Source organism: Pezoporus occidentalis, unplaced genomic scaffold, assembly GCF_034315485.1.
Source record: "Pezoporus occidentalis ecotype Australia unplaced genomic scaffold, CSIRO_AGI_Poc_V1 ctg99, whole genome shotgun sequence".
NCBI classification, from domain to species: Eukaryota; Metazoa; Chordata; class Aves; order Psittaciformes; family Psittacidae; genus Pezoporus; species Pezoporus occidentalis.
Window position 1 is genome coordinate 1345329 of NW_026916358.1, and position 23478 is coordinate 1368806.

The 23478-nt window shown below is 39.1% G+C and overlaps 1 protein-coding gene and 1 long non-coding RNA gene across 4 annotated transcripts in view; both read right to left on the bottom strand.

The window, feature by feature from the left end:
* Positions 1 to 6295: 6295 nt before the first annotated feature.
* Positions 6296 to 23478, bottom strand: part of LOC134157717 (uncharacterized) — a 339144-nt gene continuing 321961 nt past the window's right edge. Inside the window, exons 2-3 of the long non-coding RNA XR_009962436.1 lie at positions 6813 to 10309; positions 6296 to 6310 (exon numbers count right to left, since the gene is read on the bottom strand). This is a non-coding gene — a long non-coding RNA (uncharacterized LOC134157717). The remainder of the gene's footprint in view (positions 6311 to 6812; positions 10310 to 23478) is intronic.
* The window catches only part of GCC2 (GRIP and coiled-coil domain containing 2), a 28698-nt gene continuing 12425 nt past the window's right edge, over positions 7206 to 23478 (bottom strand). Inside the window, exons 10-23 of one of the 3 annotated variants that reach the window (XM_062606952.1) lie at positions 23217 to 23336; positions 21989 to 22153; positions 21514 to 21618; positions 20846 to 21008; positions 20198 to 20298; positions 20001 to 20078; positions 19171 to 19308; positions 18886 to 19007; positions 16929 to 17105; positions 15251 to 15468; positions 13710 to 13820; positions 12782 to 12921; positions 11635 to 11836; positions 7206 to 11070 (exon numbers count right to left, since the gene is read on the bottom strand). In XM_062606952.1, the coding sequence (XP_062462936.1) occupies positions 11000 to 11070; positions 11635 to 11836; positions 12782 to 12921; positions 13710 to 13820; positions 15251 to 15468; positions 16929 to 17105; positions 18886 to 19007; positions 19171 to 19308; positions 20001 to 20078; positions 20198 to 20298; positions 20846 to 21008; positions 21514 to 21618; positions 21989 to 22153; positions 23217 to 23336 (1911 nt within the window). In that variant the 3' untranslated portion in view covers positions 7206 to 10999. Of the gene's footprint in view, positions 11071 to 11634; positions 11837 to 12781; positions 12922 to 13709; positions 13915 to 15250; positions 15469 to 16928; positions 17106 to 18885; positions 19008 to 19170; positions 19309 to 20000; positions 20079 to 20197; positions 20299 to 20845; positions 21009 to 21513; positions 21619 to 21988; positions 22154 to 23216; positions 23337 to 23478 lie in introns of those variants that run through there. The other 2 variants (XM_062606951.1, XM_062606954.1) reach the window with 2 other exon arrangements.

A 23478-nucleotide genomic window follows, 5' to 3' on the forward strand; every position in this document is an offset into this window, starting at 1 on the left:
CCGCACCACCGGCACCGCGCCCGCCGCTGGAGGGCGCGCTCGGCCCGCGCCGCCGCTGCTGCCGGGCCCGGCTCCGTGAGCCGAGGGCAGGCCCCGCCCCGGGCAGCGCCCGCCCGCCCGCCGCGCCTGGGGCCCGCTCCCGCCAAGGCCGCCCAGCCCCGCCCGGTGAAGGAGGGCGGGCTCCGGCAAAGGTGGGAAGCCAGGTTTGGACGTGGGGGAGCTGAGCCAGCTCAAGTCCCGTCCCTGGCAGTGTTCAACGCCAGGCTTTGAGCAGCCTGCTCTAGGGGAAGGTATCCCTGCACATGGCAGGAGGTTGGAACTGAAGGAGCTTTAAGGTCCCTTCCAACCCAAACCATTCTGTGATTCTGTAAGTCTTGGGAACTGGTGTATTTGTGGTTTTTATCAGCCTCTCAGGAAACACACAGGGTTGGAGGGGTGGTCATGGGCAGAAAGGCCTGTGAAGGAACCTGTAGTAGGTGCCAGAGAGCCCTTGGTGCTGTTTTTTTCCAGACCAGAAGATCAGCATTGAAAAAATTCCAAGTATTTTTGCTATTTCTTACATGTGGTTGTGTAGTATGGTATTATTTCTAGCAAGAGAGCTGTTGCCTCATGTTAAGGAGGTCTTTCTGTTCTGACTTGGAGAATGGCTTAAGGTGAGGCGATAGCTCTCTTGCTAGAAGTAATACTGTACAATGTAACCTAAGGCTCCTTAAGGTGAGTGCTGGGGCAAGGTTCAGTTTTTAATCAACATTGTTTAACAACAGTACTAACAAGCAATCATGTAGGAAAGGGCCAGCGCCTCACCCAGGTTCTGCTACCGTTGTTAGAAGGCAAATACAAGTAAGTAGGAGCCTTCACCACCACAGCCCAACCTGAGGGTGAGGCCCTGCTCAACTTGCAGAGAAGCAATCCCATTCCAAACTGTGCAAGTTCCAGAGGTGTATAGACAAAGGAAAGAGGAGTATGGAAAACACAGGCTTATTAAGCTGTCTGTATTGCCAACCTGTTGCCAGCCTTCGTATCAGAACAAGGAAGTGGCACGGTGAAAGGAAAAATGCAAATATTTGCCTGCCAGGATTGAGGAAGTCCCTGTGGCTCTAAGAAGACAACACGTGCAGGGAATACATTAAGCCAGAGAAAATCAGCATAGGCAGGTACAAGTGAACACACGTCAGGAAGAGTTATCTGAACTGCATGCCCATGGAGTGCATCTGCTTCAGTATCCATTAGGACCAGGAAAAGAATGTGAATTTTGGGGTCACGAAAGATATTTGGTGGCAGTGCTGCAAACATGGTTCTGGACAGAGCTACCACTGTAAACACACAAACTTCAACATGTCTGTTGGGGTTTTGTCTGTTTGTTTGTTTGTTTGCTCCTCCACGGGGTTCAGTTTTGCTTCCCAAGTTTATGAACCCAAACATAGCAAAATTTGAGCATCACGGGGAATACATTTCTGCACAAAGAGGGAATTAAAGTATATGGCTGGAAAAGGGAAGGGGTGGTATGCTAGAAGGGGGAGGGGTGATCCTTCTCCTCTGCTCAGCACTGGTGAGGCCACATCTGGAGGGCTGGGTTCAGGTTTGGGCTCCACAATACAAGACATGTGGCCATACAAGTGAGAGTCCAATGAACAGCCACTCAGACAACTAAGGAACTGGAACATCTCTGCCATGAGAAGAGGCTGGGAGCTGGGTCTGTGCAGCCCGGAGAAGAGAAGGCTCTAGGGGATCTCAACCGTGTGCATACATGGTGGGAGGATGCAAAGATGTTAGACACAGGTTCTTCTCAGTGGTACCTAGTGACAGGACCTCTGGGGAAATGGGCGCAACCTGAAACACAGGAGGTTTCCTTTGAACATCACAAAATGCTTTTTCACTGTGAAGGTGACCAAGCGCTAGTACGGGGTGCTCAGGGAGGTTGTGGAGTCTGCATCCTTGGAGATATTCCACAGCTGTCTGGACATAGTCCTGGATAACTGGCTGTAGCTGGCCCTGCTTGAGCAGGGTTTGCACAAAGTGAACTCCAGCGGTGCCTGCCAACCTCAACCAGCCTGTGATTCTGTTAAAAAATGAAACAGACACACTCCCCCCCCCCCAAAAAAAAAAAAAAACAACAAAACCCAAATCCAACCCAAATCAAAATATGCACTCATTGTAATGAGTGTGTCAGCAGAGCTTCCTTGCATCATCTAAATAAGCACTCATTCTGTGCCAGTTACAGGTAATAACTACCCTTCTGTTTTCTCTCATCAGCTTTGGGCAGTCTGCCATTACTTGTAGGCAGCTTCACAAATGGTTTTAATTAACCCCAGTTTGTCTGCAAGGATTTCAGGGCCTCTCCCTTGCAGGTCCTCCTTGGGGAGCTGCACGAGGCGGGTGCCCCTGGCTGCTGAGCCCAGCTGAGGAGCAGCACCTCTGGCCAGAACAGGCTGAACAGAGGGGAGGTGGCTGGGCAGACGTGCAGCTGCTAGGGCAGCGAGCTCCAAAACAGTGAGTTCTGGAAATAATTAACAGGCAGTGCCAGCAAATGAGTGCAGCCGTTACGGTCCTGCCTTTAGAGAGCACGTTAACAGATTCAATGGCAAGTGAATTGCACCGTGTGCAGCTTTCCAGTGCTTTTAGAGATGACATCCCCAGAGCCTCGTCCGCTGGCAATGTAATTTCAAAGTAGCAACGGCATTCACAGGGAGCGGGAGAGCCTCCTCCAAACATGTACATGTGCCAGACACTAAGAACTAGCAGCTTCTGGAAATGTTGTAGTAAGAACAGCCAGGAATGTAGTTTTATGGGCTGCCTCCCTAGGCTCTCTTGTGTACTTTGCAGCAAGTTTGCGCCTCGGCTTTAGGGTCTGATTTTAACTTTAGTTGTGACTTGCCGTACAACAGAAACAGCAATTCTTAATTGTTATTAATTCTCCATTACATAATCTTAGAGCATGCTGGCATTCTAATTAACTTGTAAAATTCAGTCCAGAATACATAGGCAAATCATTTAATAGGATTCACAAACACATGCCATGAGCTCAAAAGAAAAAAAGTCACTCCTTCCAGCCCAGTGTAATGGGAAGCTACAACTACTTTCTCCCCATGCAGCTTTTAAAAAACATGGTACTTCTGCCTGCTTATTCCTGCTTACAAAGCCAGCACAAAGTTAAACATTCTACTGCTAATGTACTTGGCATCAGGAGGAGAAGTGCCATTATATCCAGCAGACAAGTGAGGAAACAGAGACAGAGAAATCAAGGTTAAATTCATAAAGGGAGCATGTGACAAAGCAGGGACTTGGACTCCGTGTCTCCAGACCAGCATATTAATCACAAAATTAACGTTGGTTTGGGTTTGGTTTTCTCTCCCTACTAGATGAGAGCAAAAAGCAGTTTTAAGGAGACACATGCTTTTGATGTTCTGTTTCCAGAGAACTTTAAGTCTTCCATCACTGTTGAAATGGTAACATACAGTACCATGGCTGGCAGTGATAGAAGTGACTGCACAGAACCTTTATCTATTCAGTTATACACGCTACTGTCAGCTTTGCTGACACCAAACAAGACCATTACTGTAGGCCTGGGGAAGAAGTGAGAAAGAAGGGATACTGGGGAGACAGATAGGAAGGCTTGATGAAAGAATTTGACTGCCTGTCTCCAACCACAAATACCAGCATTTTTACACCCATTTCTGACTCATTCCAGAAAAAGTATTTCACAATTTTGCCATAGTGATATGAAGAGATTTGAGTAAGTAGCTTGCAACTGTGGTATTTGCTCTACCATTTGCTTTCTCCCAGAACTTTATGTAGCCACAGATGGCATATTTACGGGATCAGAGAATGGGGGTCAGAAGGGACCTTAAAGCTCATCTGGTTCCAACCCCCCTGCCATGAACAGAAACACCTTCCACGAGACCAGGTTGCTCCAGCCTGGCCTTGAACACTGCCAGGGATGGGGCAGCCACAGCTTCTCTGGGCAACCTGTGCCAGTGCCTCACCACCCTCACAATAAAGAGCTTCTTCCTAATAGGTAATCTAAACCTATCCTGACTCCAGGTGCCTGTTAACACAGCAGCCTTGTGCATGTTTACCTTAATATACAAGGTGGATTTCAATTATAAACTGTGTCAGTGTTCTTCATGTTGTGCCTCCAAAGCCTGATGTTAAAGCAACAGCAAAGGAAACTTTGACCATTTAAGTATGAATAATTTTTGAATACAGGGGGTACTGGTAAACATTCATGGCAAAACTGTCAATGAATTCACAAGTAACAAATAATTTAGGTTTCATGTTCTTGCTCAGCATTAATAACTTTCCAACTCAAGTGTAGAGATAAGTCTTGACCACTGTGTTTGATCTGCATAAAAATCTTTGCTATTAAAAAAAACCTTGTATATAGGTTATACAGAATACTAAGAGTTTTATTTTAATGATAATTCTGACATCCTTATAAAAGCAAAGCCAAATTTCTGCTTCACGCATTTCAGGCACACCTAGCATATTTGGCTTCACCTGTTTTTGGAAGATGGAAGGAGACTGTTCAGGAACAGGGATATAACTTTTATAGATCAATCTTAAAACCATGCAACATTGATTAAATAAAAAAAAAAATCCATATTTAGCAGCATAAATTTCTGCTTCATGACAAGGTCAGGAATTGGATGGACACAATAACAGCTAAAGAAAAAGCTGATGGCAGCAAAATGGAACAGGTACTTTGAAAAGTAACTTAATGACTTTTGGCAACCATGGCAGTATTCTCAATTTTATTTAAGCTTGTGCGCCACTTGCATGTAAAAGAAATGTCCTCTGCAGCATTCATTACTAGTAATACTTAAACAGCTCAGAGTGTCCATTCCTAACTACACTGGTAGACAAAGCTATAAAAAGAGTTAATTTAATCCACAATCACCCTTTCTGTTTACCAGGTTTTTCTCATTATGCTCCACCTATCATAAAAAATAAATCACTCCCTGAGCCACCCCAAATTCCTAACCCACCCATCAGAAAGAGTTTTTCAAAGTCTTTGCTGTCCAGCTACAAAAGGTAGGGACAAATCTGATGGCAAATCCTGCTGACAAACCCATCCTTCTCTACCGCATGTGTTAGCTATTGCAAGATCAGTGGTATTGCCTTAGGTTAAAAGCAAAGTCATTGCTTGAGGCCAATTTGATGCAATTAGTTATAATTAACCATATTTTGTTTAGTTATTTGATAGTTTTGCTACTGCGAGTATTCAGAGGTCCTCCAAAGAGAAGAAATGCAGCTCAAGAATCAGGCAGCACAAAAGTCAGTCAAATACTTCCGGAGTACTAGAGGAGGGGGGACCAGGTTCCAATGGGAAGTAATTTAAGTAATTTAAGTAATTTTCAGTGTTAAGCTTTTTTGTCACTGCAATTTCCATCCTTCACAGAATGTTACAAAACCCATGGTTCGCTTCATTGCATTTTCTGACAATGGTCCTCCTGCAAGAGCAGCCTGATATATCCCCTATCCCCCACTGCTCTGCAAACAACTGGTTTAACCAGTTTCACAGACAAAGGCTGGTGGGGAACCTCAGGGAGGGGCAGAGAGTCACCATGTCAGCAACAGGAGTTGCTGTTGCAGTTTTTATTGCCTCCGTCTGCTTCTCTGCTCTTGCAGAGGCTGCATCAGTGACACCCCTGCAAAGGCTGGTGGCTTTGCCTCGGTTTCTGCAGACCACTCACAAGAGGAACATGAACTAGTCTGTATAAATATTTGGATGCTAAAAGCCAAAAATGGTACAATCGGCCTTTTGCCTTGGCAGAAGTAATGCTGAGCATCAGCAACTTAACTCCACAAGGGGAATGAAGACAGTAAACCAGTACTAGGTAAAAACCTTCTTCTGGAGTACTGTAATAGGTTCTATGGTTTTTACTTCTGGGATGCTCTGCATGCTGCAAGGGGCAAGAGATCCAAGAACTAATATGTACCTCTACTCTGGAAGCAGTCCGAGTATTCTCAGAACAAGCTTCGATTTTCAAGCAATGAAGCAATAAAACCCCTTTAAATCCTATACTCATCTGCAGCTATCAATTTAAAACACTTTCAAAGGCCATTATCACAAGACCAGGACTGTGCCCGTGCCCAAAACAGCACACTGGTTTCTACACTGATTATCTTTACCTTGGATTCTTAAGAAGCCTGCAGGGATTCGCTGACAACAAATAGAATAAATGTTTTGCTAATACTGAAGTGGATTGGACTGTTGGAGCAGTAATTGACTTGCATTTTTCCACTTTGATTTACTATTCTCAATCCTCAATCTCCATTACTCAGCCCAGCCTTGATCCTGAGAGCGAGCCTGAGGAACACAGGACAGGAGGGAAGCTCTTGAACCCAAGATGCATCTTTGCAAGACAATGATAAATTTTAGATCAAATTCAGTTTGAAAAGCAGTCAGATTATTATTTCCCTTTCCCATAGCATGTACACATTTATGTGAAAGCTGTTAAAGTTGACTTTAAATATCAGGCTTTCGGTTTTGACTATTTTGTATCCATTTGTTACGTCAACTTTTTTTTACCTTACACTCCCTTCTCTGACCATGTATTTGTATAATAAGCATAGCCTAACACAAACATGGATAGCAAGAAGATAAACACACCAAACTCTCACTTGAATCAACAAACAAACCAACCGCCTCATCATCCACAGTGCATCTAATCTTTGTGCAGATACTGAAAAATTATCACAGGGAATTATTTGTGCCCTTTGAAGTTGAGTGCTAGTAGGAAGTGCTGATTTACAAGGTGGCTTAAAATAAAAAATACTAAGTGTAGTCCTTTTGACAAGCACATTAATACCTTCTGCATCCCTCCTCTCCTTCGTGTCAGACATTGTCAGATTGTTAGTAACAATCTAGTAACATATTTGAAGTCATTTAAATGAGCCTTTTTCTCATTAAAACTTGATTTTTCCTAAAAAACAACCCACCAAAAATAAACAAAAAAAAAACCCAAACAACAAAACCCACCCAAAATCCCAAACCCTTGTAACAAACCAATTTCTCTTCCTCTTCCATCCATCTAGAAGTATCCATCACTGTTACTGTGTTCCAAAGTAAAGACTGCAGCTACTACACCAGATCCATACAATCTTCTCTTTAATACTTCAGTTAGCATCCCCTTGTTTTCTGTCTTCTACCTGAGAAGCATTGTCTCAGGTAGGAACAGGCATTCAGGGAAAAGAGAAAGGCATTCTGCTGGGTGAAGGTGAATTTTATTGCAGTGACAAGCCACATGAAAAGGCCATGAAAAGACACATTTCCAACCAAACACTTGTCTATTCAGACTAGCAATTACAAAATTACTGTAACAAATAAATGTTTACCCCTTCATACATTTGGTTTCTCATCTTGCGGATGGTAACTGCTATGTGCAAGGCTCCTAAGAAAGATATTTTCACAGTACCAACAGAACTAGCAAGTAGCTGAAGAAGTATTGGTGCACTGGATGAAGCCAGGGTATAAGCCAAATGAAGCACAGACGGTTAAGCTGCCTTCAAAGCCACTTAGTACAAACTAAGGAGAGTTCTTAACTATTCCTCCACAATTTCAGAATATATAATCTGTTATCAAAGCAAAAGGATGGAGGGTGATAGCCAAAGGAAGATTTAAATTTAGAAAATAAACTAACCACTCAATTATAGTTTGGCAAAGGAAGGTCACAAAAGAAAAAAGAAACTCTACTCTTCCAGGTATCACTTCTAACATGGGTTCCCTTTGGCCATCCTGACCCCTAAATCCAACTAGCTGCATCTGCTCTACAGCCTGACAAGCTCTGGTCCTCCAGTCTTTCAAACGGAGCCCATTTTGCTTGCACAGATGAATCTCCTTCCAGGTAAAGGGAACAGGAAAGGTGTATAACCCATCTTTAAGTCAGCACAGGTACTTAAAAAAATCAGCCACGGGGCACACACAGGCCTAGGAACTCTGAATCACTCCCATTTTGGGGTTTCAATTAATAATCTGCATAGTATCAGTAGAATGGCTTTTGTTTTTTTTTCTAATTATACCCTCCTTAGGCTTGGGCTGAAGGCAGGCTCATAAAGGAGTAAGAATTGGTCCTAAGCTTGTAAACTCTGGGCAGGGGTTATGTTTTCTAGGAAACATCCTAACAAATATGGCACTGTAAAGAAAACAAACAATCATAAGAAGCAGAAAGCAAATTCAGCACAGTGCTCTTCCAAACAAGAGCACCACAGTGTATCAAGAAGCAGCATTACTGGTTAAATCTTCAAATTGCTTTTTGAAAGCAGACCACAGCTACAATGCTGTACATTACAAATGCAAATATATGACATATAAAAAGTTTTCTACGCAAAATAATCCTGCTTCCAGTCCACATTTTTCTATGCCATTTACTGCAAGTGTATATTAAACTTTGATACATTTGCTTACAGTTTATTGCCACAAAGGTAAATTCTGGTAATCTTAGCAACAGAACGGAGCTTAGTAACAGTTATTAAAATATTTTTACAGTAATTAAGATCTTAATCTTCCATTATAAGAAAAAAAAAAAAGAAAAAAGTGATGCAAGTTGTCCACTACATTCAGAAGTACGATAGTTGAGTTTTACTGAAAACCAGTGAGCATGCAACTCAGACTTGAAACCAATAAGGAACCGGTATTTAATAAAGCCAGATATATATGTCATTTGCATACAATCTATTCACAGCTTAAAAACATTGAATTAATCTACAGGTCTGAAATATGTGCATTTTAAACGGAACTTGTCACAGCTTTTCAGTGATAGCCAAGCAGACATCATGCAAAAGAGACTAGATCAGGTCAGCAGCAAACTGCATTTGAACTAAGACAAAGTTGTACCCTTCCACTCATGTGCTTCCATTGTTAAAATCACAGCAGGAGAATGACTTGCACTTATTTTTATGCATGTTTCAAATCTCTCCTGTCTGTCGCTCTGTTTTGGCATTCTTTTGAGTGATGTTAACTAAATTCAGCTGTGAATAAGTAGTTAGAATTCAACATCCCAGACCCAGAGCAAACTGTGAATGTTGAAGATATGGTAATTGTTTCAAAAGTCTAAACTTAGCCTTATGCTTGCTATCTACATTTCCACGCTACAGACATCCATGAGTCTCATCCCCTCTCTACTATTTATCAGTTTTGTGATCTACCCACAGTGAGTGTTTTCACCAGTAGCACAAACAGTAACAACTCTGGTTAAAATGCACACTGGAGGGGGGAAGGAAAAACAAAGAAACACACAACACCTTGCCGCCGCCCCCCCACCCCCCCCCAAAAAAAAAAACAACAAAAAATATGCTTAAGACTGTGGAAAAGAATTAAAATATCTATATAAAGCCTGTTGGCTTTGACAACTGTGTATTACAATATATATAAGCAAAAACTTAAACCAAAAGCACAGTTACTGCAGTTTATTTGCAACATGTGCTGCCTAGATTAATCTCAGCCCCAAGTAAGGCAATATTTAAAGAATAAGCATCCTTTCCTCAGGGCCTCAACTAAGATAAATAAGAAAGGAAGAATACTATTTAGTATTGGTATGTATAGCAGGGAGTGATTCTCTGTAAAACAGCATGGAGTGTGAAAATCTGACTGAAAAAGATAGAAAGACTTTGATGAAACAGAGTTTAAAAAAATTTGTCTGCATCTTAATAAATTACAAATAAATTAAGCTGATGAAAGGCAGCATGGACTATAAAAAGGGGAAAAGAAGACTGAAGCTAAAAAAAAACCAAAAAAAAGCTGCTGTGTTGGTAACAATTGGTAGCAATTCTATGGCAGAGATTTATTTTTCTTAAAGAAAGCCAAAGCATTCTGTTGAATAACCTGGAACTGAGATTATCTCATCCATGCAGAAGATTTGTGCAAATGTGTGCAAACACAGAGAAGTGAGAGAAGGGTATAACATCTTCAATCATTAGAAAATTGAAAAGATGCATCTACTGACAAAAGCTCCCTCCTTTTCTCTCAGAAGTTATTGTTAGGAGTCTGACCTACAGACTCAGATTCTTCCTTTAGTGTCTTCAGTTTAAGTAAATCAGAATGAGTTTAGCCTTTTCACCTAAGTACAGAGGTCGCTACAGTAATGGAACTTCCTGTTCTTGAACACAAACTTCCAACCTCTAGTTAAAAAGCCATAGCTTAAGCTGTCTCTCCCAAAGCTTCAGCTCACTTATGACCTCTGATTCTTGGATTACTATCCCAAGACTTCCACTGGTGCCATTAATCTCTGCTACAGGGCCATCCTCCAGATGTGCCAAGCATTGTATTTCATATAGTTTTAGGCACTCTCTATATTTTGTGGACTGCTGCCTTGATATTTTCAATCCAGCTTCTGCAAAAAAACCCAATAACACACAAACAAAAAAAACCCAGCAAACAAAAAAACCCAACCCCAAAATAAAAATCCCGTCACAAACAAACACAAAAAATCCCCTCACAGGACTAAAAATTCAGTCAAGTTAAAGCAGAAAATGCCACTTCTGTTTCTTAATGGACTTACATTTTGTAAGCATCACCAGAGAGGAAAGAACAATTTTAATCTCTTCATCGTGCAGAGAATAACACTAACCATATAGATTAGCAAACTGAAAAAATTGCGTGAAACTTTAAAACACGTTAAAATGCCTTAAGTCTAGTTCTCGTTATTCCAGTTACTACATTAGACCAAGTTTTTAAATCAGTTTCAAAAGAGCCATCACAGGCTTGTCAAATTCTGTTTCCAAGCAATTTGCAATTAATTTGTTATGTCTCATTATACTACTGATCATCAACTTTAACATTTACAACAGGATCAGTTCACTGCTGTATCAGAGTGCAATATAGGACAGTCTTTCACAGCTACTAAGGGCTTCTTTCTTAGAAGAGTCTAAAAAGCCAAAAGTAACACACAGAAATAAAAGCTTGTAATTCAATGCTACAACACCAACAGGTTGTTCTTCTATATAAAGACTTCTCTTTTTGCAGCTGTGGAATGTGTTTAAAGATTCAGCGTTTTCACTCTTATCGAAGTCCCGACCAGCTGTGGAAGTACGAAGCCCACCCAGAGGACCGTGAACTACTCTCTTCCTCACCTGAAGGAAGAGGAAAAACATACTTTAAACTAAGTTTATTATGTTAGATGTTACATAATTTGGTTACATGACCTTGTTTCTCCCACTGCTTCTGTCCTTATTAAAATGCTGTCCTCTTAAACTTGTTGAAGAGGTAACATTCAATACTAACTCTTAGGCTGCCATAAATATATTCATGGATTTTACCACCAAGTCCACTTTACTTTGGGTACTTAACAATGTTTTACAGGCCATTTATCACCTTTCTCCAGATATATCCAATGAGTGTTCATGAGAGTGCCAGAACAAGCTCTAAATGCTATGGTCTTTCACCTCATCTTCCCAAATGCAAGCCTACGATGGAATGCAGTACTTTGCCACTTCCCTTATTAATGTGATTTTGTTCTATTTTCTGAAAACTGCATAGTAACGTCCCAACAAAGCAAAGTGGTTTTATTGCTAGCGCACTGGCATTACATTGCTAAGTTTTGTTTTCCTTCCAAAGTCTATAAAAGAAAGGGTAGAACTTCAGTTACCTTTATTTCCACTTCCTTTTTTTGCAACCATGTTTTGACCACCACATACCTTGGGCAATTGCAACTAGCTTCCCCTTCTCTTCAGGGCTGAGCTGCAACATGGTGTCTATTACTGGAAGCAGCCTTTCCTTCTCGCTTCCTGATTTTAGAAATATGAACTGCAGTAGAACATTCTTCAAGTATTCTAGATTAGCCACAGACTTTTCTCTCTCTTGATTTCTTTCCAATCTTCTTATTTCATTCTTAAGAAGCTGCAGATGAGGGAAAAAATATGCAATATTGTTCGCTTCATATAATGAGCAACTGAACAAAGATCTTTTGAAAAGCTAAAAAGCAAATTATGCAGCTTGCTTCTAAAAGAACAATGGGTGCATAGGAACACATTCTGGACAAAAATCCAGTCAAAACTGAACACAATTATGTGTTTTATTGATAAAAAATTCCACTGTAATAAAATCTATGCAGCAGTTGTAACACTATTATACAATATATTAAATATTTAATATTTTATAACAATATTATTAATATAATAGTACTAATTATTCTATTTCAGTGATAAAGAGCAATAGTTGAACATTCAAGTTAGCAGTGCGGATCAAAGACCTAACGATACTACCATTCATCAAAAACATTTTATAAAAGAAAGCTTAGCATGTTTAAAGGATATTTTTATGTCAAAAATGCTTCCAGAAAACTCAAGAAGGTACAATCAAATCAAACCAAACCAAACTCTATTAGTACATGTATCTCTAGACACGTATCTTCTTTTAATCGAAGACAGCTAAAAACCAGACAATACTTGCCTTGGGATTTACAGCCTATATCAAAGTGAAAACAGTAAGGGCACTTTACTAAACATTAAACTTCCAAACTCTTGAGGGTTTTTCTTCATAGCAGCTTTTACTCCTCAACCCCTCCCCACAATCAACCTGCATCTCTCACTGCCCAGAAACTGGGGGGGGGGAGGGAGGTGGGAAGAATGGGGGGGGGGGGGGTATAACAAAACCCAAGAAGTTGAAGTCAACTCTTGAAGCCCCAATTAGTTCTGTGGAATAAAGCCCTTCCAAAATTAAGTTTTGCATCACCAAATTTTTGTAGACTGGGATTTTCTAAACATTCCTGGTGTTAAACATTTCGGCTAAGAAACAGACCACAGAAATTAGAGCTGTCCCCACATTTCCTGCATGCCTGCTAACCTTTATTTGCTCCATCAGGATTGCATTGGTTGCTTCTGATTCACGAAGTAATTCATTCAAGTGATCAGCACTCTTTGCTGTTGTGTTTAGTTTTTGAATCAGTTCATCCTTGGTGAGTTCTGTTTGCCACTGAGGTGGCTCTGCAATTAATTGGAAAAGAAAACTGAGAGAAGCAGAAAGCATTTTCATCTACTTACCATTAGGACTTGATTAACGTAGTTCCTTAGGAACAAAATCCATGCAAAGTCAAACTGAAAAATTAATGGGCATCATTGCTGCTGCATGCTTGTTTTGTGATCTATTTTTGTATATATATTAGAAGGGGATTGGCAAATCAGTTCTAAGTATGTCAAGATACATGGTTTTAATTTACTGCTTGTTTCCTACCCATAGATGGAGATTCTCAACAGTTCTCCACAAGATGTTCAGCAGACTTTTACCACACAATTAGATGCTACCATGTATTTTTCAATTTTTTGTGGACTCTTAGAACATTGTCTGCATGCTGGCTAGAAAAAAACTACCAAAAAAAAAAAAAAGATCCTGTTCTAATAAGCCACATTAAGATAAACGGACATTTTATCTTTTCATTAATAAGAGTTAAATCAGCACTTATTGTTGCTAGTAGACTAGTCCAGAATACAAAAAGTTCTGTAACTATTCACTGACTTGCTCATCTAGTCTTTTCCCATTATAAAGTCACAAGTATGACATCTTTAAGTCACTAAAACCTGTAGCAATGTTTTACTGTTAGTCCTTACTGCAGGACAAAACTACAGAAATTCAGGATACTGTAAACTCAGCACTTAAGTAGGCTTGTGCCTTGCACCCAAAAGCATGAAAACACAACTTCCTCAGATATTTTGAGGACAGAAACTTCTGAAACTTGCGTACACAAGTGCTTAAAACAGCCGCATGTTCTACCTACCAGGTTTTTCTTCTGGGGAGTTCAAAAGTTGTTCCAAGGATGGTATGTAAGTGCTGGCTGAAGAGACGGACTCTGTGTCCGTTGTTTCCATACCTTCTCCCTCTTCCCTAGCTACAGTGTATACATCAAGAACAGGAAGGTCAGTGTTTCGCCCTTCTCTCAAGTTCTTCGTAGCTGGATTTGAAACAGCTGGAGCTGAAAAATACTGATGTTTGTCATCAGAATGAAAGTGGCAGGGCTATTTCATAAGTGTGACTGTCTCACACTGAAGAGCAGTATATATAATAGTCTTCAAAATGCAAGGGGAGGAAAAGTGAAGAGGAGAAAGCCAAATACACACATAACATTTATAATAGAAAATACAGCCTTTCACCTCCAAATGACCATTCCAACTAATGTCTGTTTCAAAATCCAAACTCGATTGGTGATTTTTATTTCAGTGACTATGAAACCTTCATGGAACTCTCCCTGAAGATGTGCTGTAGCTAGGAGTGTCAAATGTTTTTAATGCAAAACAGAATTAGATTTTTTTAAACCAGTCTTGTGAGAGGTGTAAATTGTTCTAATACTGTGTGCACTGCCCTGCTGCTTCAGTAACATATGGAAAGAGTAACTTCTTAAACTGTTCCTGCTGTTTGGCAAACGTCCAACTACATCCTAATTAGTAACTTTACAGATACAAAAATAGCACTTGAGCTTGAACACAGTAAAATCTTATATTAGAAGATGGATCAAGTAACAAGTCTACCAATAACAAACATTGTTAAAACAGCTTTCAATACACTCTTCTTTAGTTTTATCCCTCATAGTTGAGGCAAACTGATAGGAAGGGCACTGAATATTTACAAAGTAATTTCCCTCCATCTGTCTGACAATGCAAATACTGCAGAAGAGGTGACAGTGATGCAGATTCTAGAACAGAATAGAATAGTTTCAGTTAGAAGGGACCTACTATGTTCATCTAGTCTAACTGCCTGACCAAAAGTTAGAGCACGTTGTTAAGGGCATTTTCTAAAAGCCTCTTAAACACTAACAGGCTCAGGACACTGACCGCCCCTCTAGGAAGCCTGTTCCAGGATTTGACCACCCTCTTGGTAAAGAAATTCTCCTCTAGTCTGAGCCTTGCCTGCTGCAGCTTGGAACCATTCCCACTCATCCTGCCACTGTGTACCAGTGAGAAGACCTCAGCACCTCCCTCTGCACTTCCCCTCCTCAGGAAGCTATGGAAAACAGGGAGGTTAACCCCTCAGCCTCCTTTTTTCCAAACTAGACAAACCCAGAATCCCCAGCTGCTCCTCACAGCACATTCCTTCCAGCATAATGCCTTCCTCTGTATGCATTCAAGTATCTTAAGATTCTGAAGGGACGGTAATAACAAAGACTCACTTCCTTATCTGGTATCAGTGAATTGATACAGCATGCTGCAGAATCTCCAGCAAAAGTTTCTAGTGTATTACAGAACCACACGTTATGAGCATGTGTTAGATTCAGACTCAGGTACACAAATCTGTGTCTAACTCAAGATTATGACTGAAAGTTACCTCGAGTGCTTGGTTCACTCTTGAGTTGGAAGAGCTGAGTTTCTACTCTGGACAGTTGCTGCTGAAGTGTCTCTACTGTCTTCCTGTGCTCTTCTTGCAGGTTCCTAACTTGATCTCTGAAATTGTTCCGGAGAGCTTCATTCTGGGCTGTCAGCTGACTCAAAGCCTGGGCATGCTCTGTTTTCATGACCATGTTCTCAGACTGTATTGTGCAGAGCCTGAAAGCAGTGCGTATAAAATCCATGAGAAACTGACAGCAAAACATTGTCATTTTTACATCTCAAAAATGTTAAGAGTGTAAAGTAGTTTTCAATTTTTGTATGCATGATTATTTTAGAATGACTATGCAGCTTTTTCACATTTAAATTCCTCTTTTGCAGGGAAAATTTAAGACTGAAAAAGTTACACTTATTACTTATCACATGAATGCACTATACTATATAAACCCTTGATTTCTATTTCAAAATACAAAATTCAGACATCTTTGGGAAAAAAATAAAAGCATCAGACATTGTAGTCTAAATATTCTTAAATTCTAGAACTGCGACATGACTGTTTATAGTGTCATACAGGGCATGTCCTTTATTTTATACTCCACTTCCTTTAACATTATTTACCAAAGACTTAAGCAGGACTTCTGAAAATTAAAGTATCTAAGAAGCTAAGTTAAATCTTTTTTAAGGTTCACCTTTCAGTACAAAAGAGGGTAGAAGAATGTAGCTGTCAGCAAAAAAACATCAGTAACACATAAATTGTACATGGTTTGGAGATCCTCCAGAAGCAAGACAAAATTGTCACAAGCAATTAAACAAGTGCATGTATGGAAAGACTAAGCATAGGCCTTGCCCTTATAAGTATACAAACTTAAATATAGCCAGAGTAGCAAAGAGCTTGTCTCTCTGGGTACAAAGGGAACCTACTATGATACGGGCTGTTTCCCGAAAAATGCAGAAGGACGTGATTTAGTTGGTCACTAAATCAGCTGAATGCAGAAGGACATAATTTAGTTGATGAATCATTATGTGGCTATCAGGAACAGATAAACCAGTACAAAGATAGTGATGAAAAGCCAACAGTTCCTAATACTAAGCTGCAATTTCTAATGAATATTTCATGTCAACTTCTTTGTACCCTAAACAGAGAAGACAGGTCAATGAAAGAACCCTTTTGAAGAGCTCAAGTATTAGGTACTCGTGATTTTTCAAGAAGTGATACAGATTAATGTGCAAATTAAGACTGTAGCAAGCACAGACTCAAACCACAGGACCTTCTGTAAGAAAGGCACTGCGCGGACAGGGGACTGAGTATTTTGTCAGTGAAATCATTTGCTCTGCATTTAACTACCTTATTTTTGTAATAGGAAACATCCAAATTTAGTTGAGTAGTCCAACACACATGCAGTGCTGAGCACTGAACTTAGGAACAATCAATGTGCTTAACAATGCTATTTTTTAAATCTAATAGTTAACATATAGAAAGCTGGCAGAAATCTCAAATTCTCTGATTAGCTACTATTTCACTTTCACTGCTGAAACTTTTGAAGGCTTTTAAAAACTCCTTTAACTTTCTTAATAATCATGCTCTTTCCTTTGGAAGTACAGTTAAAGGCCACTACATGCCCAGTCCTTAAAGTTCACACAAAATAAAATATCTGTATCTCTTCATCATCAGACCATACTTTTCACGGAGTTCTGCCTCTTTTGCAACAGTCTCTTGCAGCATCTTATTGTGTCTTTCCAGCAAGGTGTCATGTTCAGACTGCAACACCTCAAGTTCAGACGCATTCAGCTGTGAATTATGCTGAGCATCTTGCAGCTTAACTTTAAGTTGCTCTATCACCATTTCCAATTGCTCTCTACAAGAGGAAGAAAAAGAAATAAGCAACATATATTTAAAAATAATTACATTAATTCAGAACCTATATCTGCAATATTTTGGATAGTTAATCCAAACTGCTTACTTTTCATTAAATCAATACAGCACTGTAACCAAAATAATCTTAGAATGTGACTGCTGCAGAAACAATTAGAAAAGTTCTGATCCTGTTTCAATACAGTTACAAATAGGTTTATCACATCCCATCTGAACTGCTCGGAATATAACTATAGGGTTAGAAAGTGAGACTGATGCCACTTTCTACTTTAAGCTGGTTTGAAGGAACAAGACATAGGAGAATAACATGTGGGATGCAGACGAGATAAACAAATTCTTCTTAAAAGTGGTGGAGGTTTTTTTGTTTAGTAAGTGCACATCAGTTCCATGACACTGAATACAACAGACAAATGTCTTGAGTAAATTTTGTGCAAAGGACTGGAAGGCAACATCAATATATAAAACCAGATAAGCTAAATTGGTAAAAAATAAAATCAGATATACCAGGAGGAAAGTCTTAAATCACACACGTTCTCCTTTTATGCTTTCTATATTCATATATGCAGACATTTCCATTATCTTATTAACAGTGTATCTCACTAATCCTTAGAGCTGATACTTGCAAATAATTCCTTTGAAAACTATGTCATCTGTTTATTACTTGATTTCTTGCCCACTTTTTCCCCAGGGTGACCCTCTCTCAAAAACCTGACACTATCAGCGCTTTTTAAAATTCTGCAAAAAGGAGATATAAAGAAATGCAACTCTTGCAGCTTGCTTGCTTCAAAAGAAAGGAAGAGGTAAATGTCGCTAAAAAAACCCAGACCAATCATACGCCCCAATCAAAAGCACAGGTCTCCCTCTGGTGGATTTTCAGCCGCAATTGCATGTACTGTTTTAAGACCTGTATCAGAAATTAATTTTGACAACTTACACATAAACGCCCAGTCTGGCACCAAAGATAGCAATCAATAACTATAAAACAAAGCCTTACAGGAAGCAGTCTACTTATGAGAGTGGGTTCAGACATTTTCTGAAGTGAATCTGAATTTACCCGTTTTAGGGGACATTAGGCAGTGAAACTCTCCCTGCCCTCACCCCAAGTCTTTCCTCATATAACAGCTGATAAGACAACAGCATTTCACAAATCTGCTGGAACTGATGACCGGAGCTTTACCTACACTGAACAGTTCTGCTCTTTTCTCCTAGCTGGAAGTGGCGCTTTGCAACAATACTTTACGTCAGAGAAAATGACATGTCAAGCCTATACAGAATAGGCTGGCCAATTTCTGCCAGAAAATTCATAAGAACCTTCCTAACACCTTACTTCTCCCTCTGACTGTAACAACAGGTAATCTACATAAAAATGACTGGTAAAAAAAAAAACAAAAAAAAAAAAAAGACAAATCAAGGAATTAGAAACTAGCAGTACCACCATGGTATAAATTGATCTTTCTTCTGTTCAGATAGGCAGAGCAACAGCTAGATTACAGATCAGATAAATGTACAGAAATAGAGCTTTAAAAAAAAGGCACAATAAAAAGAAAAAAGTCAAAAAAACCCAAACAAACCAACCAAAACAAAACAAAGCCCCGCAAACAAACCCCAAAACCACAAAGTAAGTGAGGAAGCAAACTGCCTCCCTTCTGATACTCTCCTTATTGAAGCGTGGAACTCCCCTGTTGGTTAGCAATTAGCAAAGGCCAGCTCAACAAATGAAGCATCAGTATTTTTCTGTATGCATATAAAAATCTTGAGTTTACCTTTCTTTTTTGGCTCCTTCAGATTCTGTCTGAGAAGCAGATTTATTCTTTTGCTGTTTTAGAACATTATGAACACGGACTTTGTAGCTCTCGAATTCAGATGTAACAGATGCTTGTTCAGCCTATCACATAGAAAACAAACCCTTCATAAGTTATGCTATTAACTATTGCTCCCTTATTTATCTGAAATGAAATGCATCTTACACTGAAACCCCACACACCCAAATTAAGAACCACCTGTTGTATTTCCTTATTTTAAATGGACAATTACTCCCACTAGAGTACCTGGGCTGCTTTGCACTCTTCTTGCAAGGTTGCCATTTTTTGCTGGTAGGCATTCAATGTACGCTGGTGTTGCTCTGAAGAAGTTCGCAGGAGTTCCTGAACTTTATGCTTTTCTGATGTTAGCTCAGCCACTTGAATCTGAAAAAAAAGTCAGTTGAAAACTTCACTGTGACAAAATTTCTTCTTCCTTCTCAAAGGGAAGTGCCACAGAGAACAACAGATTCTGCTACAGTAATTCCCACGCAGAACTGGTGAATATAAAATTAAAATCTAATAAAAGTAGAATAAAAAAAATAGACATGGGTTACTGTGTACTTAATTAAAAATGTCATGTTGTTTAAAGAGATAACTGAAGATAAAATTACAGTGGTGGGATGGTAGCATTTAAGAAAGCCAAGCCCTCTCCTTCACTTCCCTGCAACTTCTTATTACATTCAATTCCTGTTCTGCCCAGCCAACAAAATCTATATGGATAGACAACACTTAAGATTTTTGCTGACAACACTGGGTTCTTCTGTTTTAAAGCTATTTCTTTTTTTTAGAGTAATTATTTTAAACCACATCCCAACTACAAATTTCAAACTACACAGTCCTCTATTCTGTTGGAACAGGAAAAAAGAACAAGAAAGGGTAAACCTGTTTAAAGAACATCACAGGTGAAATACCTGGGGAAAGCAGCAAAGGGTCAAAACTCATTTAATAGAGTTAATAACCTAGTACAGCCAGTAACCTTTTTATTTTTCAGCCTATATTCCATCCACCCAGTACAAATAACACCCTTATTACTTAAATAAGAAACCTTATAATAATAAGGAAGTGAAGTTTCTTGCCTTAAAGGCTTCCACTTGTTGTTGACTGGCTTCCAGTTCCCCTTTTAATGATGCCTGCAACATTAGATGGTCATTTTCCTGCATGATAAAATTATCTGGTTATTAAAAACCCCCAAATCTCAGCAACTTAATTCAGTCCATTTTTTAAAAGCTAGTTTAAAAATGGACTACGCAGTCATTAAAAAAAATGGACTTACAGCTTGTTTTGAATCAGCCAGTTCTTTTTTGGTTTTCACCAGGAGTTGTTTTATCTTGGCATTTCTTTCCTCATCCTGTTGCATAGTTGACTGCAGTGACTCTTAATGCAGAAAACACCAGTTATATGCAAAAGAAACTGTCTTGTATTTCCTTAACAATATTGGAAAATATTTAACCACAATCTGACATATTTCCTAAGAACTGCAAAAAACTAGCTTAGAGTAAGTTTAGTATCCTATTCCCAAGTACCACAAAAATCTTCAAAGAAATGAGATTGTTTTGAGACTTACAGTTAAGGATAGTAAGAAATGAATTTTTCAACCACATACTAACTAGTAAACTTTTATGTGTGATACGTCAGAATGAAAACCCTTGTCAGTCACCAAATTTCAGAATTTATAATGAACTATGTTTATTAGCTGATTCTATTATTAAGTTAATCAGGCAGGCAACCTGGCTTTTATTTACTGAATGCTACATCAACTTAGTAAAGTTTCCTTTATGGAAACGTAATTTTGACTATGTAACTGTTCAGTATCCCTGCAAAACTTCCTCAAGTCAATGACTGAGAGAAGTTGTTTCTGGATGCTACTTTTTATCATTACTAACTATACCATAGTGATTCTTGCTGTTTATACATTACTCACTTATTTCTTCCTGTAGGGTCTCTTGCTTCTGTTTCTGAATCCCTGTCTCCTGCTCAAGATCTTCTATTTTGCTGTCTTTATCAGTGATCTTCTGATTAAGTTCTTTTACTAGCCTTTCATAATCAGCTATTTCCATATCCATCAGTGTACTTTTTTGAGCATCCTGCAAATTGCACACAATGAAGTTACAGCTTACTATCTGCCTTGGCTGCTAAGATTTATTTTTTTTAAGTTATATTAAAAAACTGTATTACCCATCTAAAAAAACCTTTATATCTATCCATATCCACAAGCAACACCCATCAGGTTTCCATATCCTCAGTAAATAATCTGTTTATAAACAAAACCTAGAAGCTTTGAATAACTTGTTGCTAATTTTAAGAATTTTACTAGCAGGTATTTTGCAGATATCAGTTTCTATAATCTTCAGCCCTTACAAGGGCAGTTTCTGAATAGTGCTTCAGACCCAACACCCCCAAAAACCTTCCAACAAACCCGAAGTACACATCAGGTCTCCAAACATAAAACCACGTGTAAAAGCCTTACGTTTTCCATGTTGCAAACCTTGCCTTTCAAATCCTCAGAACAGAAAGGGAGACATTCAACACAGCAAGATGTGCCGAAATCTTTGGTAGTGCATTAAGCATTAACACAAACAGCAACTCTACCTTTCTGGCCAGCTCTAGTTCTTGCATAGTTTTCTGCAGATGTTTCTTTTCCTTCTGAAGTTGCATCTGAAGCTCCTCCATTTCTCGGAGAGCACCACTATGTTCCTGAAATTTAAATCCTTCTCAATTATGCCAGCCAATTTCAAAATAGATCAGCATCTATTTATGCACTTAGGTTGTACAGAGATAATTGATTACTTTTTTGTTTACTTTAGGAAATCGCCAGGAACCAAAGAAAACCCCAAATTATATAGTATTTTTTCACATTCTGTCATCCCCAGACTACTCCAAGTGGCAGCCTTGCAAAATTCTTTCAGTGAACAGATCAAGCCCTCAAAAAAAGACCGAGTCAAGTAACAAGAAGACAAAGTATAGAACTTGTTCTATAAAACCTACAGTTTACAATGGTCTAAGAAGAAGCCACATCCACTGAAAGCAATGCTTTAGCTCATGCACCATCTCTACAGAATACTACCTTTGTTTTCTGTTCTTTTAGAAGCTTTTCAGCTTCTAGTTCTTTGTCAGCCTTTGCCTTGGCTTTTTGTATCTCCAGTATCTGAGCTTCCAGCATCTTAGCATTATGTTGCAGTGTTTCAACACGAGCCAGGAGGTCTTCATTAGTGGAGCGTAACTGATCATGCTGAAATAACCATAGTGGAAAGATAAAAACGTAATCTGTCAAATTTCCATGCAAATTCAGCTAAGATATTGTCTATATTTAAAACACAAACTCTGATTTCTATGCAACTCCCTTACAAACAGCACTCCTGCAAGTGAGTCTTCTCCATCTAACTGTTTTAAACCATACTAAGAAACAGGCTAAATTAAAGTCACTAGCACAATTTGATTACTTCGTTCAGAGTCTCTATAATGCAGATTAAGAATTAAGTGAAATTAGCTCCTAATTACCTAACCAGTGTTTTTATTTACAACATACTTCATAACAAGCTTGAAAAATTCAAGGCCTGCATAATCAGCAAAATACATACCACTATTTGCCATTTCTTCCTATCCTATTCACTACTAGCTTCCATTTATGAGGAAATTGCGGTCTAGGTGGATCTTCAGTGTAATTATGTATGGGGCCTGGGATTTTAAATCCTAAATCCCATTATTTGTTGAAGTTAGCTTTACAAAAATGCATCTCACAGCTGCTTAATTACCATCTTAGACTCTTGCAAATGCCACTATAGCACTCTACAATGCATCCTGAAGTCTCATCCTTGTGAAAGATGCAGAAGACCATAATTAATTTAGTATGTTTAAACACACTGTTTATTAAACAACAAAACCATATTTTGTCTAAGAAACAGAAGGAAAAAAAACCCCAAACCAGTGAAACAGCTAAAGGTGCTGTACCTCATGAGAAGTGTATGTAGATGTGCAACCAGTGACAGAATGTAAGTTTGATACTTTTTTTTTTTTTAATATATCTGGTAGATGCAGCAGAATTGTATGGCCAAACCAAGCCAGAGGTGATCGCTTGCTCTTTTCTGTGAGTTGACCTGGGGTAAATTAAATCTTCTTATCGAAAAAGCCAGACATTCTAGATGTATTTACCTTTGTCACAGCCCAGACAAAATACCAGATGCTGAAAAACTAAAAACAAACCAAACAACCCAGACCCTGATTTTCAAGTCACTATTCAAAACACACTTAAGAGTACGAAACCATACATAGTAGCAATCACATACAGCACTGACCTGCTGGGATGACACCTGTAGCTGTCTTGTGAGGTCTTCTAGCTGATGTTCAAGATTATTTGCTCTGCCCTTTTCATAATCCAGCTGTTCTCCTTGCTTATCATATTCCATCAAAAGATTCTTAACACATACAAACACAAACCCATAATTTTTTACAATATACATTGCATAAGCATATTCTATACCACAGATGCTTACTTATCTTCCTAATATTTCAGCATATGAGTTGTCTTACAGTGTGCAACACTGGAATACCAGAATG